At 46.3% G+C, this 17,400-nt stretch overlaps 1 protein-coding gene and 1 non-coding gene across 2 annotated transcripts; one reads left to right on the forward strand and one right to left on the reverse strand.

Annotated features, from left to right (window-relative positions):
* Positions 1-11,289: 11,289 nt before the first annotated feature.
* TRNAW-CCA (transfer RNA tryptophan (anticodon CCA)) lies at positions 11,290-11,361 on the forward strand. Its single transcript has one exon. It is a non-coding gene; the product is annotated as a tRNA-Trp (tRNA).
* Positions 11,362-14,533: 3,172 nt separating this feature from the next.
* LOC139834084 (uncharacterized) lies at positions 14,534-15,474 on the reverse strand. The gene has a single exon (XM_071824498.1). The coding sequence runs from the start codon at positions 15,416-15,418 to the stop codon at positions 14,702-14,704; it is 717 nt and encodes a 238-aa protein (XP_071680599.1). The 5' UTR covers positions 15,419-15,474; the 3' UTR covers positions 14,534-14,701.
* Positions 15,475-17,400: the final 1,926 nt, after the last annotated feature.

Here is a 17,400-nt window from a genome sequence, read left to right on the forward strand (position 1 = left end):
CTAGCTTTTGGTACTATGGATACCGCTATTTTGAGGGAGATAAAACTTCGATGATGAAGTATACTGGCCTCTGTACTCCATGGAGTTTTCCTTCTTCCTCTCTTTCGACTACAAGTGCTGTGCTGACCACCTGAGGCGTGGCTGCAATGTATAACAAGAGGGGTTCCTTCTCCTTCGGCGCCACCAAGATTGGTGGTGTCGAAATTGTGCGTTTGAGATCCTCGAAAGCTCTGTCGGCCCCTTCGTTCCACTGGAATTTCTCTCCTTGCTTGATTAGAGCATAGAACGGTAACGCCTTTTCTCCTAGTCTGGCGACGAATCTGCTTAAAGCTGCGACTCGCCCAGTCAACTGTTGTATTTCTTTCAACTTTGTTGGCTTTCTCATTGTTACGATAGCTTAAATTTTCTCTGGATTGGCTTCAATCCCTCTTGCTGAGACTAGGAACCCGAGAAGTTCTCCTGCAGGGACGCCGAAAGAACACTTCGTCGGGTTCAGTTTGAGACAGAACTTGTCAAGGTTGTCGAAAGTTTCCTTTAGATCCTCGATCAAAGTTGTCCCCTTTTTTGATGTTATGATGACATCGTCAATGTACACTTGTACGTTTTTCCCAATCTGTGTTGCCAAGCACTTCTGCATCATCCGCTGATATGTTGCTCCCGCGTTTTTCAAACCAAAAGGCATTGTTCTGTAGCAAAACACGCCATAAGGAGTTATGAATGCTGTCTTTACTTCATCTTCTTCTTTTAATCTGATCTGATTATAACCAGAGTATGCGTCCAGGAAGGAAAGACATTGACATCCTGCCGTGGAGTCGATAATTTGATCGATTCTTGGGAGGGGAAAGTGATCCTTTGGACAATGTTTATTGAGACACGTAAAGTCAACACACATGCGAAGGACTTTCGTGTTTTTCTTCGGGACCAACACTGGGTTAGCTACCCATGTGGCCTCTGTATGTAGTTCTTTGATAAAACCAGCTTCTCTAAGTCGATCAACCTCTGACAGCATAGCTTTGCGGTTTGGTTACGAAAAAAGCCGCAAAGGTTATTTAATTGGTCTCGTTATTGGATCCAAGTTTAGGTGGTGCTCGGCAAGTTCCCTGGGTACTCCTGGCATGTCAGCTGGACACCATGCGAAGATTTTCCAGTGCTCACGGAGGAACTCGACGAGCGCGCTTTCCTATGCGAGGTCCATGTCTGTTGCAATGAACGTCGTTTTCTTTGGATCTGTCGGGTGAATCTGCACCTCCTTGGAATCTTTCGTAGTGTTAAAGGTTGGCTCCCTGAGAGGCCTTCCTACATCTGGCAACACATCATAATCAGTTGTGAGCCTTGACGCCATATATTCTGCTTGCATCCCGAAAGTTTCTGACAGTCGATGAAAATCCTTGTTGCACTTATCAGCTAACGCGAAACTTCCTTTGACTGTGATTGGTCCCTTAGGTCCAGGTAGCCTCTACAACAGGTACGTGTAGTGTGGTACCGCCATAAACCTGGCATATGCTGGTCGTCCCAACAGGGCGTGATACTGCGACGGGAAATCCACGACTTCAAACTCTAGCCTTTCTATCCTGTAATTTTCTCGGGTCCCGAACTGAACGTCGAGATTGATCTTCCCCAACGGATAACTTGGCTTCTCTGGCGTGATACCATGAAAACGTGTATCAGTTGGTTTCAGATTTGCTAGGGATATGTTCATCTTCCTTAGTGTATCTGCGTACATAAGGTTTAGACTGCTGCCTCCATCTATGAATACTCGAGAGACGTCGAATCCTGCGATCACTGCTGGTAAGATAAGTGCTGACTGCCCTGGTCGAGGAACTTGCTGCGGGTGATCCGCTATTGTGAAACCAATGTCCTGTCCCGACCAATTTAGGTACTCGATCGTTGGAGGAGGCATCTTCTCTGCCATGAACACTTGACGCGAGATTACTTTCTGAGCCCTGTTAGACGACCTAGCTTTCTGAATCATCGAGACCGCGCCGTTGGAATTGGGGTCGATATATGGAGGTGGGTGTGGTGCTGCCGCTATTCTAAGCTGGTGCCAATTTTTGTCCGTAATCGCGGGAGGAGGTGGCAGGTGGATCTCACTCCTGGGCCCCTGGGGGGTTCTATTTGTTGCTTGAGCATTGGCTTGCCCTGCAAACCTCAACATTGCTTGAAAATTTAGACAGTCCTTCTGTAGATGTCCTGACTGCCTCTTCCCATTATTGTCGACATAAAAATGCATCTGACATGGCCCGTTCATCATATCCTCGGGAGATACAAAAGGTCTCTGAAACCTTGGTCCACTATTTTGCATGTTATTCCGAGAGTCATCTCTATTGTCGCCTCGCTGCTCGTTACTCCTTTGATATTCATCTCTATTGTTTCCTCCCGTGCTTCCCCGAAAACCAGCCGATATTTGGCCAGGAGCGTCATAACTCGAGAATTGCCGAGGAAATCGTCGTCTATTTTGAAAATTTCGACAACGGTCCTCCTCCGGTGACCTGTGTCGTTTATTGTGGACAGCATCTTCTCCATCTGCCCATCTGTTTGCTATCTCCATCAATGTTGACACTGTCCTTGGGTTGGTTCTCCCCAAGTCTTCGACAAAATCTCCTCGTCGGATTCCTGCTACAAACGCATCTACCGCTCTCTCGTCAGATATATTCTCTGCCGAGTTTTTAATGATATTCCACCTTTGGATGTATTTCCTCATTGATTCATCATGCTTTTGTCGGCATGACCTCAACTCTTCTAGCGATGCAGGTTTTTTACAGGTGGATCTGAAATTCTTGACAAACACATCCTCAAAACTCTCCCAGCTGTCGATGGAACCTGGAGGAAACTTCTTTATCCAAGATCTTGCGGCTCCGCTCAGGTGTACTTGAATACTCTGCATAGCTGTTGCTCCGGTTCCACCTATCAGCTTCACCGCTCGAGGTAATCGACTAACCAATCCTCGGGGTCTTGCAGGCCATCGAATTTCTTGAAATTATCGGGTAACTTAAAGCCTGAAGGAACTCGAGTTTTCCGGACCCTTCTTGTAAAGCACGGTAACCCACACATATCCTCATCATCTATCTCTGGAGAATGTCGATGTTCCCTTCTATTTTGTCGTGCTCTATCCACCCGTGCTTGTGTTGTTGTGTCTCTTGCTCCGCTTGTTCTCTCGGGACCTGGTGCTGCTGTAGTAGGTCGTGGACTATTTTGCCTTGCTGATCCTTCGGGAGGCGAATTTAAAAACGCCGTCCCCATGACTCCAGCTCCTGCCATGGCCATATTGTACAATGCTTCTCTTGGATCTCCGGGATGTGGCTTGGATGCAAGGATGAAAGCCTGCGTCGCCATGTACCCAACTTCTGGTGTCTTAGGGATAATGTTCCCCATCGTGTCTATCGACATAAAGGACATGTCGAGGTTTTGAACCAGATTCTCCCTATCTGCCTCAGGTATATCTTGCAGTCGAGATCTTGCTCTATTTCGAGCTGCTCTGTGACTATCTCCCAAAGTGCCAGATTGTCGACTTAAGTCCGCCCTTCGCCTGCTTGACGCGGAAGCCGCTTCCTGCCTCCTGTCCAACTCGATTTTTTGTTTCTCGAGCTCCCGCCTGATACGTGCAAGCCTATATTGATACGCTTGTAACTCCTCAGGTGTCGCTGTTACAGTCATCGGTTCTGTACCATCAATCGCTCTGGCGACTCGATCCCATATTGGCTGCGGAAATCGCACCATATCTCTTGCTCCTTGTCCGATAATTTTGTTCCCAAACCTCGTGTGAGATCTGCAGGATCGACATACGGATTTCCCGCATCATCGAAATTCTCTGATGTCTCCTCCTGTGGGCGACTTGTTTCTCCAATTACATAGATCTGATGATATTTTGGATTCTGGACTTTGTCAGGTTTGGTGACACCATCATAAAGAGTGGTGAAGACCTTCCCAACAACATTGGATCTGTCGATGAAGTTGAAGCTGTCTATGTTGCTTGAGTCATCGCTTATATCAGAGTCCACAGATGACTCGAAAGACATGTCGCTGAAGATCTTGGCGAGTTTTTCGCTTACCACAATACTGACGAAGCGTGGCGACGAAGTCTTCTCGTCGCCTGACTCGATTGACGATGCTGAACTCGAAAAATCGGGATCGACCGCTGATAATCCCGACGAAATCGGAATCTCAAGACGATACGCTCCTTCTTTCTCGACGCGGAAGTGGAACCTTCCGAACGTCATCTCAATGGGCTCCTCCAGATACACATATGCATCCAAACGGGAGGGCGGGTGAGGTACAAAATCACTAGACCGGTTTCGATCTGTTTACCTCTGTCCATCGCGTTGCTTGCAGTTGACGAAGTCGACGCTCTTGAACGTGCCATCGAGATCAAATCCTTGACACCTCTAATTTCCACAGACGGCGCCAATTGACAAGGGATTAACTTATCAATGCCTACAGATTGTAGACTAGGGTTTTAGTCGGAAGTAGAGGGCAAGTAGATCTCGAAGGTTTCAGCCGAAAAGTACTCGACGATATGAAAACTAGGGTTACGTGAGACAATGAATCGATTGCTATCTTTGTCCCTCGACTCCCCCTTATATAGGAGGTGGATTCGAGGGATTCATAATACACAGGTTACATAGTCCGGGAAGGTTTCTAACCCATCCCGTAAGATTACAAGTATGTGTTTCGTAATACAACTCTAGCTTTCCTTAATACTAACTTGGTCTTCTGAATCTTCATATTCATCGAGTCGTGGGCCTTCAGTAAACCCCGGGTACTATCTTCGGCAGGCCCATTGGGGATGCCTATGTCACTGACAGTTTATTGTGTTAATTTCATGGTGTACTAGTCATGAGAATATGATTCTACAAAATATCATATACTAGTCACAATGCATAGTATTATATATAAGTATCATGCGTATGATATTACTACATGTTATTATGTCTATAATGCATGGTATCATCAACTACTCCCTCCGTTTCAGCTTACTAGTCTTCCCCGTATCCATAGGTCGTCAATTTGATCTATATAAATTAAATTATATAATGTAAAAATTATGTCATTAGAAAATAGAACATCTAATTTTTTTAATAATATATTTTTTATAACATATAACTAATACTAACTTGATCAAGTTTGCCACCTAGGGGTACGCACACGCCTAATAAACTGTGAGGGAGAGTAGTATTAGGCTATTCATAGTGGAGAGTAACATAAGGTGGTGTCATGCATAAGTTACTAGTCTATGTTACTACCTTATAGTGGAAAGTAACTTAGAGGTAGTATCATGCAAAGTCTCATTTATTAATTTGTAGACTCATTTTGTCTTGGGGTGTGTGATGTTATGGTAACATAGCTAGTTACCACCTCCCTCTCTTTCTTCATTTATTGTTATGCCATGTCACCCAAATACATTGGAGTGTGTGATGTTACTAGCTAAGTTACTCCCACTATGAGCAGTCTTATAGTCTTCCTATATTAATTGATTTTAGAATCTCAATGCAAATATATATATATATAAGATGTATTTGACATTAAAGTATCTAGTATTACGGGCTATGATACGGTATCTACTTTTGATACTACAATCATCTCTCTCTCATGTTTAATTGCACTGCCACGTCAGCTTTTTACATGCATGAGATGGATGATACTACCTATGATACGCCCATTATGTTAGTCTAAGACTAGTCACAATGCATAGTATCATATAGAAGTACCATGCTATGATAATACTATATATTACTATATCTACAATGCATTGTATCATATACTAGTATCATAGTCGGAAAAGTCCCAGTTGAACCTGGGTGCACGTGAACCCAGGTGGGAAATGCATTTTCCAAATGTTAAAAAATTCTGAAATAAAAATAACGGGGTACGTATGCATGTTCCATGTGTGCGTAGAAAGTTTTCGCGGAGAAACCACTTTTTTATTTCAGAATCTAAAAAGACAAAATACGTCACATTTATACTGCTATATAGGCCTGCAAAGTTTCACTTTTTTGCCGAGGCAAAATAAAAGGTTTTTTCGTCACGAAACTCATGTCCAGGCACATGTTTGAGATCACCTTTGCATTCATTTTATGTTTTGATTTTTGAAACATGTTTTTACATCACAAACGCATTTTTGAAAAAGTGGGTTCACATGCACCCAGGTTCTGAAAAGCCAGTCTCTTTCATAGTTTTCTTATATTACTTGATTTGTAGAACCTACATATAAATCTATGTAATTTGACATTAAATTTTATAATACTACATGCTATGATATGTTATCTACCTATGATAGTACAATCATCTCTCTCATCGTTAATAACATTGCCACATCAGCTTTTTGCATGCATGAGATGCATGATACTACATATGATACTTCCATTGTAAGTAGTCTAAGACTAGTCACAATGGATAGTATCATATACCAGTATCATAAATATGATACTAGTGTATGATACTATATCTAGAATGCATGGTATTATAGAAGAAAGTCCACTTTTCATCCTTCAATTTTACTAAGAGTTCACTTTTAGTACTAAAACTATTTTTTGGTCTAAAATAGACCTTAAACTTCTTAAATTGATCACTTCAACGAGTTTGTTGATTTTGTGTCCACATGATCTCGGTTGCTAAAAACCAACAAACCGGTTCAAGTGTTAAACGGTCCACACGAAAAAAGAAGGATCCACATCTGATCGCTCTCGATCATGAAGTCGTGGTCCTCTCGTCTCCCTCCCACGCCCCTTGCAGTGCCGCACGCTGCCGAACTCCCTCCCATGCAGCAAAAGAGAAGGAGAGCCATTTCTGTCATGTTTCTGCACTCTAGCTACTGGCCATGAGAGGGCCCGCGAGGAGGACCACCGCTTGGATGGTGGGATGGATGGATGGTGGCCGATGATACGTGAATGGCTTGGCCGTCGCCATCAGTTTGGTGGATGACAAGCTTCACAGTCAGGAGGACGGGATGCTGAGGCGATTGCCATCGTGATGGCGGCATCGAAGAGGATGGGGCCGCATCGTCTGGCTAGTAATGGATGATGGGACGAGCCACATGCCCACAGTAAGATTGAGGGGAACGACGCCAAGTCGATAAGGAGGACCGCCGTGCCGTTGGACTGGAGGAGCACAAGAGTTATGCACACGAGCATGGCGGCAAATAACACGAGAGAACACATGGGATGCATTGCAGTTGAGCGCCAAATCTGCTCGAGAATGAGAGGGTTATTTTGACCTCAAATTTGCGGATTTTAGATCGGTCCATCGGTCCAGACATACGGATTCGGCCCGGTTCAGTCTAATTTGATCAATCTTTGGTCTTTAGAAAGAAAAAAAAGTCGAAAAACCATCTTATTGAACAATTATGGAAGTTCAAGGTCTAATTTGAACCAGATAAAATTTCTAGGACTAAATGTGAACTTTCAGCAAAGTAGGAGGACTAAAAGTAGTCTTTCTTCGGTATTACATAATAGTATCATATTGTCATTACATTTATTATTTTATAGAATCTTGATGCAAAACTATGTACATGATTAATTTGGAATTAAATTTATTTGTTCTACGTCCTATGATATAGTATCTACCTATGATACTAATATCCTCTCTCTCATAGTAATTTTAGTGTCACACCCTTATTGTGGATCAATGTTTCCTCGTAAACCCGACCACTCTTTCCTTCCCCTGAAATTAAAATACTCTTACAAGTTTCCACAACTTTTGGCAAGCCATGCAACCTAAGAGCATCTCCAGCCGCGGCCCCCAAACGTAACCTCAAACACTTTTTTTATTTTAAATTAACGCTTTATTCATAATTTTGGAGATGCTTCGTCACTTTTACATGGAAAAATCCTTGAAATGGCCGACATCCAGAAATCTTAGAAGAAACCAAGACTACAACATATGTTGGCCCTCGTCTTCTTCGTTTCCGTCGTCGCCGGAGTCGTCACCGTGGTACTGGGTATGGCAAGAGTAGTTGTCGAACACCTTCACGTTCGTCTCGCCGTCGCCTTCGTAGAAGAAGTTCACCAAGCAGCCGACCTTGTCGTCGTAAGCACGGGCGAACTTCTTCCAACCGGTGTGGAGGTACATCTTGCCTTCCCCATCGAACAATACCTCAGCGGTCCATCGGCAGAAGCCACAAACTGCTTCCCGCGGGATCACCTCGGTTGGCTCCGCGAATTTTTCTGCGATCTTCTGCTTGCCGAAAGGGTCATCGTTGATGAGGACGAAGAACACGAAGTACTTGTCATGGGGGAACTCCTCTTTCTTAGGCAACGGTGAGCGTGCATCACGACCGCCCTGCCCCTGCCACGTTCGCGGCCAATTGAACCATCCATAGAGCGCGTGTGGAGAAAGTTGGGTGGTGGCGGCTAGGGTTGTGGATGTGTGGCACTAGGGTTGTATGTGAGGGGCGATAAGCGAGCATCACATTTTATACGCCGGATGCAGGCGAGGGGGGCGGTGGCACGCATTAATGCCGACATTGAGGACAAGGCGTGACGAGACGTCCTGCTGCGCGTCTGGGGAAATTGCAACGTCACTGCGCGAAAAATTAGTTTGTGTTAGCCATAGGTAGGCGACGGTGCGCGGCAATATGCATCGCTGACGAGGCATGCCACTCGTGGAGCGATTTTTCGTTGCGTTCGGTGCCCCCGCAGTCCCCTATGTAGCGTGGATGGACTTGAGGCATAGAGCAACGTATTGAGCCGCGCAAGACGGAAAATGGATTTGAACATTCTGCTGGGGACGGTCGAACGTCTAACGCCCTCCCAAGTCCCTTTGAAAGATTCTTTAAGAGACTCCTGCTAAATTAAAGATGCTCTAAGAGCATATCCACCGGCGCGCCCTATAGCGTCCTCGATAGCGTTTTGGGGGTCGGCGTGGTTTTTGGGATCGCACCAGTGCGCCCAAAAAGACGCCGGCTAGTTTTGGAGCCCAAAATAAGGTCCGGAAACCCTGTGCCGGCCCCTTCGTAGAGGGCGCGGATCGGGCGCCGGCGCCTCGCGACACGTCAACCGCGGGCGGGCTCCGCCTGGTAGCCAGACGCACCGCTTTCCCCATCTCCCACCCACGCCCGAGCCGACTCCCTCCTCTCTAGATCGCCACTATAGCCGTCGCCGTTGCGCCCCTGCTTGCAATAGACACCGCCGTCTGTCCAGGAACCGCCGTCCATCGACACGGCCGCCATCCCCTCGACTGGGGGGCGCTGTTTCACGTGGAACAGAGCTCGCTGCCACTGCCGCACAACCGCCCCGCCCGCAAGGTGTTCGTCGGATTGCCGCGATGGAGAACGACGACGAGATGATGGTACAGCTGTTCACGAAGGAGCAGAATGTTGAGGCTGTCCGGCGGCAACAGGAGCAGCTGATTCTGACGAGCTTGCTCCGCGTTCGCTAGCCTGTGTTCGTCGTGCCTCGGCGCGGCGGCTCAAAGTCAGGCAAGAGGAGGGACATCAACCAGCATCGTCAAGTCGGCGCAATGCTGCTTGACGCCGACTACTTCACCGACGACGCGACTCATTCGCCGAAGAAATTTTGGCGCCGGTTTAGGATGAACAAGGATATGTTCATGAAGATTGTCTACGGCGTCAAGGAGTACAACGACTACTACATGGCCAAGCAAGATTGCACAGGTTTGTGAGGCTTCACCTCAATCCAGAAGTGCACTGCTGCAATGCGATGTCTTGCATACGGAGCTCCTCCAGATATAGCCAATGACTACCTGCGGATGACGGAGTCGACATGTTCATATACTCTCTACAGGTTTTGCGGAGCCGTCATAGCGGTGTTTGGTAAAGACTATTTGAGGGCACCAAGGACTGATGATACAGATCGGATCCTGAAAATAATGCAGCAAGAGGATTTTCTGGGATGCTCGGAAGCATTGACGGTATGCATTGGGCCTGGAAGAATTGCCCTTTTTCTTGGCAAGGGATCTACAAGGAGCATACTGGTGAGTGCAGTGTCATTCTAGAGGCGGCGGCAGACCATGACCTCTAGATTTGGCATGTTTTTTTTTGGCACTGGCGGGAACAAACAATAATATCGACGTGTTGCAACACTCTCTGGTGTTTTCAAGGCTACCTGAGGGACAAGATCCTGTCGTAAACTTTGAGGTAAACGGCCACGCATACAACAAGGAGTACTATCTAGCTGATGGTATCTACCCGGTGTTCATTCTCAACTTTAGACGGATCTAGTTGCTTATTTGTGGACAAGGAGAAGAGCCGCCAACAATGCAGGATTTAATGTCTATTTGTTTGATTATATGAATAATTAATTTCCATTTATTTGATTGTATGAATAATTAAATTTCTATTTGTGTGATTGTATGAATAATTAATATAGTATGAATAAAATATGATTGATGTGTTGTTTTAAAAGATTGTAAAAAGAAAAAATGTTTTGGGGGCCGCCGTATGGGAGGGTGTCGGTGTGGAAACAACATCCTGATAGAAAATGCAGTGCTAACGCTCTACATACAGCAGTACCGGCACCTCTATCGGCACTTATTTAGGGAGTGGAGATGCTCCAACCATATGATAATTGGAGGACCAAAGTCGCCGGGCTTTGTGCGCATAGCTTGGAAGGAGAATCTAGCTCGCGGCTAATATGAAAATTCGGTAGATAGCTAGTGAGGCCTTTTTTATATACTTGTGATGATACAGCTATAGGAAACGAATCAGCAAAAAAAAAATTTGTGACACAGTCAGTCACGAATTAAGCACCAAACTCTGACGGGTACTTGATCGAACTGACTGATGCGGCCGATGAGCAGTATACGTAACATCTTGGCTTCAGACATGGGACATTGTTTGCTCTACACGCACGCATCAGTTGAATCTGAGAGGCACGTCCGTTCCGTTCCGTTCCAGATCATCCTGGATGTCTGTCTGTCTGTTAAACGTGGCTAAACTGTACCCCGACCTCCAGTGGAAGCTGGCCCTGACGAGAATGCTGCAGCAGCTCTGGTCTCTCTCTCTAGCTCTTTTCCTCCAGGCTCCATGTGACGTGGGGTCCTCTCTGCTCCGGTGGCCACCGCATCGACCTCGTGGAACGTGCAAGTACAGGTGTAGTGTACCAGCTGCTGCGAATAGAATCTTCCGCCGCGTGGTTGCCTGCGTATACTCATGAACTTGATCGGAGAAAGTAAATTGGATGGGAGGAAGCACATGATTTTTTATTTGCGGCGGCCCGTATTTGGATAGAGGGGCACGCACCGGCTGGGGGCCCATGGAGGCCTCCGACAAGCTCCGTTAACAGCCATCGCGTTATTTATACGATACATAAGTAGAAGCTAAGCACCAAACATATCGGATCCGTGGCGCAATGGTAGCGCGTCTGACTCCAGATCAGAAGGTTGCGTGTTCGATTCACGTCGGGTTCAATACCCGAACTATATCCGATACTTTTTTTTTCCTTTCTCCAAATCCATGCATCTCGCGCTGATTCTTTTTTTTTTGTTTTTTGATTTGAGGGAATGGTGGTGGTGATCCATGTTTTTTTTGAGGGAATGCCATTCGGCTAGCTTTATTCCATACCAGATAAGCTTACATCATTTATTAAAGAGGTGAGAATAAAACTAGGAGGATCATCGTCCCAAATACAAGAATTGAAAGTCTGAAAACAGTTTCTAGCTAGCTCATGAGCCACCAAATTTAATTCCCTTGGACAAAATTTGTACAACACTTTACTGAAACCTGAAGCTAAAAAGTTACAATAAAGAAAATTTGCAGTTGCAGAGCTGTAGCCGAGAAACCACCATCCAGCATTGCTTCCACCACTTGAATATTATCCGATTGGATGATAAATCTACTGCAACCAACATGTTGTGCCAAACAGAGTTCTTCTCTTAGCGCATATGCTTCTGCCATCATGGAATCCGCAACAAAAGGCAGACTTTTGCTTTGAGCTGCAATAAATTTTCCTCTATAATCTCTTATGACAACACCTGCACTTTCTCTGCCTTCCTCTTCGCTATATGCAGCATCAACATTAAATTTCAGGAAACCCTTCGGCGGGCACTTCCATGCTTCCTTGTCACGACATGCAGGCTTCTTATTCGATCTCCAATAATTTATTGCTAGAGCTCCGATAGCCATGGCTGATCGGTGAGGAGCTGGGATGCTCTCTTCATGTGTATACTGTCTACGCTCCCACCATATATACCAAGCACCTGTCAAAATAATTTCTGGTATACCAACACCATTTAAAGGGTCCCAAGATCCTCCTTTAATGATGATATGTTCTAGAGAAATGGCACCAGCTCTATCAACATTTGTAGCTTCGTGTATTACCAACTGAACACCTAGTTTCTCCCAGACTTGCTTAGCTCTTAGACATGTGAATAGAGAGTGCAATATCTTCACATCCAACTAAGCAAATTGGGCAACCGCTTGTTGTTGTAATATGTCTATTAGCCAGTACTCCCAAACACGGTATAAGACCATGTAACGCTCTCCAAGCAAATATTTTAATTTTCGCTGGAATATTAAGCTTCCATAACTTCTTGCATACTGGGCTAATCTGAGATCTGCCAACACCGAGAGCTCTTCTTTCCCTTCTACCAAATTGATAGTCCCACTTAGCATGATAAGCTGATCGAACACTAAATATTCCATTATTTGTATAATGCCAAGCAATGAAATCATCCATTCCCGCCAGTGCTATAGGGATTTCCAAAATCCGATTGGCATCAATGGACCAAAAAAAGGTTTCAGATCAACTCCTCATCCCAAATCCCTGTGAATGGATTGATAAGTTCACTGACCTTACTAACCACCAGATTTCCTCGTGGCGTAGCCATCATACGTGTCGGACTAGAAGGGATCCAACAATCCTCCCATATATTAATCTGGGTGCCGTCACCAACACGCCAAATACAACCTCTCTTGAAATTTTCCAGACCCACCATAACACTTTGCCAAGTGAAAGAGATGCGGGGTTTTAGTTTTGCCTTCAGCAGATTACCCTCCGGATAATATTTAGCTCTCAGAACCCTCGCACACAGCTAATCAGGTTTCTCCATCAATCGCCAACACTGTTTTACCAACATCGCCATATTAAAAGTATGTAGATCTCTAAAGCCCATACCTCCTCTATTCTTTGGGATACACATCTTCCACCACGCTAACCAATGCATTCTCTTATGGTCATCATCATCACCCCACCAAAGCTGCGAAATAGCATCAGTAATTCCTTTACAAATGTTTTCGGAATTTTGAATACTGTCATCGCAAACACTGGAATTGCTTGTGCGACCGCTTTAAGAAGCACATCCTTCCCTCCCATAGACAAGAGCTTTTCCTTCCACCCATTAATTCTCTTTAGAACTTTCTCAATAAGATGTTGAAAGCAATCACTCCTTGCTAGGGGAGTACAGAGAGAATGAGAAGATGAGATGATTCAAGGGGTGTTTTGCAATACATATGAAGGTGGGATGGTGGTGTGAAATCTAATCATTGGTGCATGATCCAACGGTTCCAATCACGATTTTCGTATTTGCAAAATCTATCCGTTTTCACATGATATGTTCCCGAATATCTTCCCAGATTGGTCCAAGTCCAACCCACAAAACCCTACTACCGTTCCTCCTATCAAAACAAAAAGGCACCAGCCCTCATGCATAAGGTCATACAGGTGTATATCGGTTAAGAAAAACTCATATTCTCCCCTCAAAAAAAATAAACTCATATTCTAATATATATCTTTTTAGGCACTTATTATAGTCAAATATTCATATGTAAATAAGAATGGCTCGGACATTAATTTCATTGGATCAAGATATATGCAGGGGCTTCGGTGCTGGTGGGCTACGGCACCTTCTACTCGCACTAGTGTCTATAGTCGCCGGTAGGTGGTATAATAACCTACTTTAATTTTCATTACTTTTAGGGTGGCTTTTTATACTACTATTGATTATCAATAAATCGGTGCAAATTTCGCATAAAAAATGTAGATATCGCGAAAACAGACAAATATGCAAATACGGGAAATCGAATACTAAGAACTTTTGCTACTGGATCCAGCACTAGAGACAATGACGTGATTAACTAGTAAGATATTAATGTAATTAACGTTGATACCTGGTGCAGGAAAGTAAATAATGAAGAGGATCACCAATTATATATAGTTGGCAAATAGTCTGGCAAAGGTTCATTAGTCCTCATGACTCATGAGACAGTGCACGATGCACCATGCACGCTAGGCTTGCCATGCATGTTTGGCGAGACGCGGCGAATAGTACTAGAACGCTATCTAGCTTCAGTAGTCAGCTGTATCCGTCAGGATGATCCTTTGTTTCCCTTCGTCTTCGTTTGGGCACACTGGCAATGAAACGCTGTACACTATCGGCGGATGATCTCAGTTAGACGATCGATGGTGCCCACAAATTAGATCGAAATTTCTCCAAAACGTCTTGAGCGTTACATGATCCGCCATGCTGAGGCGGGCGTGGCTCAATCGGCCAATATGCGGCGAACAGTAACAGAACCCTAACTTTTATCATAGTATAATCCAGAATGACAACAGTATCCAATCAGGATAATATTTTTTTTCTCTCGAAACACTGAAAAAACAACTGGTTCGCTCTCTCGATATGGATCTCTTTCTCGCCTACGATAGCTAAAAGAATTGTTTCTTCGATCGGCGCCTGGCCAAACAAATAATTCTCCTATTGACTGCAAAATTTTCCGCATGCAACGGATTTGGGGCTGTTGTCATCTGAATCAATGCACCATCCTGGGCAGGCTGACAGGCATCTTGCGCAGCGGGGACATGCGGATCACGGCCTCGAAGCACGCCACCGCCGGGACAGGCGAAGCCGAAGCCGAACCTACCGGGGACGACAACGCTGCCCGCACGGCGGCTGGCACATCACGGCCGCGAGCCCTCGCAATGTCGGCGCAGATGGCCGTCTTCTTTTCCTCCGCCGCTTCGCCGGCGGGTACGTCGGTTTCCTGCGCGATCGACGTCGAGGGACGCAGCTGCCGTGGCGGCGGGGGCATCGGGCTGCTGTCGACGAGGTCGAGGATGAGGCGGCCGTCGAGGCGCCTGGCGACGACGCGGCCCCGTTGTGGGGCGGGCTCCCGCGTGATCACGACCCGCCCGTCGGCGGTGTGCTTCCGCGTCAGCGCCCACGGAGAGCTCCCCGCCCGACGCAGCGACGGGATCAGCGGCGGCAGGCGACGGAGGCGGCGCCGCCACCCGTACATCACCCAGCACCCGCCCTCCTCCACATCTCCGCCTCCGCCTTCCTCCTCCTCCTCCCCGGAAAAAGGCTCCGGATCGCGCTCGCCGCCGAGGCAGACCGCGCGGCGCGAGGCGGCTATGGTGCGCGTGGCCACGTAGCGGCTGCCCAGGGCGTCATCGACGTCGCCTGATATCAGGGTTTGGAGGCCGAGGCGGCGGCTCTCGGATTGGTCGGTGGCGACGGAGAGGTGCATGGCGGATTCGCGGCGAACCGCCGTGGAAGACAGAGACAGAGAGAGATCTTGTTCTAGAAGAAATCCCTCCTATGGCCGAGGAGGATGACGTCTCTATTTATACCGTCCTCGAACCGTTGCTTGGTGTTTTCCTTCCAAAAAAAATCTGTCTGGATTTTCCACTGTGCGACAGATAAGCTCTGGAAGGGCGCGCGCAATATAGCCTTCCCAATCTATCTGGGCCGAGGTTTAATTTCACTCACAGCTGGACGTGATCCATCCAAACGTTGCCTAGAAAGTACCCAAATCTGCGATCCATGGGACATAGGAGTACTAGGCTGGAGCTATGGGACAAAAAGTTAGTAGGGAGTAATTATCTATTTTTGGATAGTTGATCTTCTTCCATTTCTGCAAAATTGTTTTTAGAATTTTTTGAATGTGATTATCAAGATCCTTTTAATCGGAGTTTCGTGATTACATCAAGATTACGTTTTAAGGGTTGGAACAACACAACGGAATAGTCACGACATATGCAACACGGAAATCAGCGTAAATCATAAATAGAGTTCACAGATACACAAAAGCACATTCGCAACATAAAAAACACAACCTTGAGCCTAGAACAGTTGCAACATATTGTCTATGTGTGCACAACATAAGAATAGCGGCATAACAAAACAACTGCAAAACAGAGCTTGGCTCTGGTGGTTAGGTCCCTTGTGGTGGAACCAGCCCACCCAGGTTCAAGTCCTAGACTTGGCATGGGTGTTTGCATTTACCTGGATTTATTCCAGGATTTAATCGGCGCTATGCTTTCAGTGGTAGGTGGCGTGCCCGTCAACAGCGAGGCGCCAGTGGTGACTTCGTCAACCTCAAGATATGCCGGCTCAGTCCCTCGGAGGTGCTCATAGGGGTAGGGTGTGCGTGTGTGCGTTCATAGGGGTGTTTGTACGTGCGTGTTTGTGAGCGTCTGCGTTGTACTGTGTTCTCAAAAAAAAAAACAACCTACGCACCGTGAAAGCCGCGAAGTCTACCACCCTTTAATCTCAAACATTTGAGCAATCAGTTTTCCTCAGTTAGGGCCTCCATGGAGACAAATTCGCCTCGTTAGGGGCATATCTATCGACCCCGGATCCAGCGAAGGAAGATGGACATAGAACCCTTAGCCCTAGACACACATATGTAGAAGTCGAGGACGCACGTCGCTCGAGGCAGTGTAGACCTGTACAAATATCTCTTTGTGGTTCGATACTCTTATTTCAAAACTAGCTGCACTTGATCTGTGCACTTGCAGCCATCACTGAGTACCATGGTAATGCCCATAAGTTATGAATTTGGGTTTTAGGGAAGAGGATACGATAGTGGATTCATCGGTGTGCAAACAACACAACACATGGGACATGATTTACCCAGCTTCATGCCCCTGGAGGGAAAACCCTACGTGTTGCTTGTCTGCTCTTGATTGATGATGTTTAGGGTTACAAGGTTGTCGTAATGGCTATAGTGCGTTCTAGATCATGTATTATGGAATCGTCCTCCCCGTCAATCCCTCTTGGTCCTTATATCGGAGGCCAGGTCATAGGATTCCAGGTTGGTTACATGTTCGACTATCCTTGTATATGCTTGTACTTGTTTTGCACGACAGGTTCTGGGCTTCGATTTCTTGTTGCATCATAGGCTTCATGGGCCTTCGGTTGGCCCACACCCGGTACGGTAATAGTGGGTACCTGATAAGGTATCCCCACATCAATCATTGCTAGCCATTCTGGCCGGAAGTTGGCGTGGCCAGACGGTCCGACGTACCAGCCGGTCGGGATGGTCCACATGCCCGTTTGGATCCTAGCCAACCGACCGAGTCGGCAATCCGGAACGAAACCAATGTCTGCGTCAAATGTCCCGGACGAAACTGGGCCAAGAGTCGGAAGCTTACCGGAACACCATTATCTTGCTTTTTGGTAGGCTCGACCCACCAACCGGTTGGGACGGGTCATCCGAAGGTAACC

This window comes from Lolium perenne, chromosome 7, assembly GCF_019359855.2.
Source record: "Lolium perenne isolate Kyuss_39 chromosome 7, Kyuss_2.0, whole genome shotgun sequence".
Taxonomy (NCBI): Eukaryota; Viridiplantae; Streptophyta; class Magnoliopsida; order Poales; family Poaceae; genus Lolium; species Lolium perenne.

Excerpts from the sequence above, each read along its gene's own strand:
- LOC139834084 (XM_071824498.1), bottom strand. The coding sequence starts at position 15,418 with ATGCACCTCTCCGTCGCCACCGACCAATCCGAGAGCCGCCGCCTCGGC.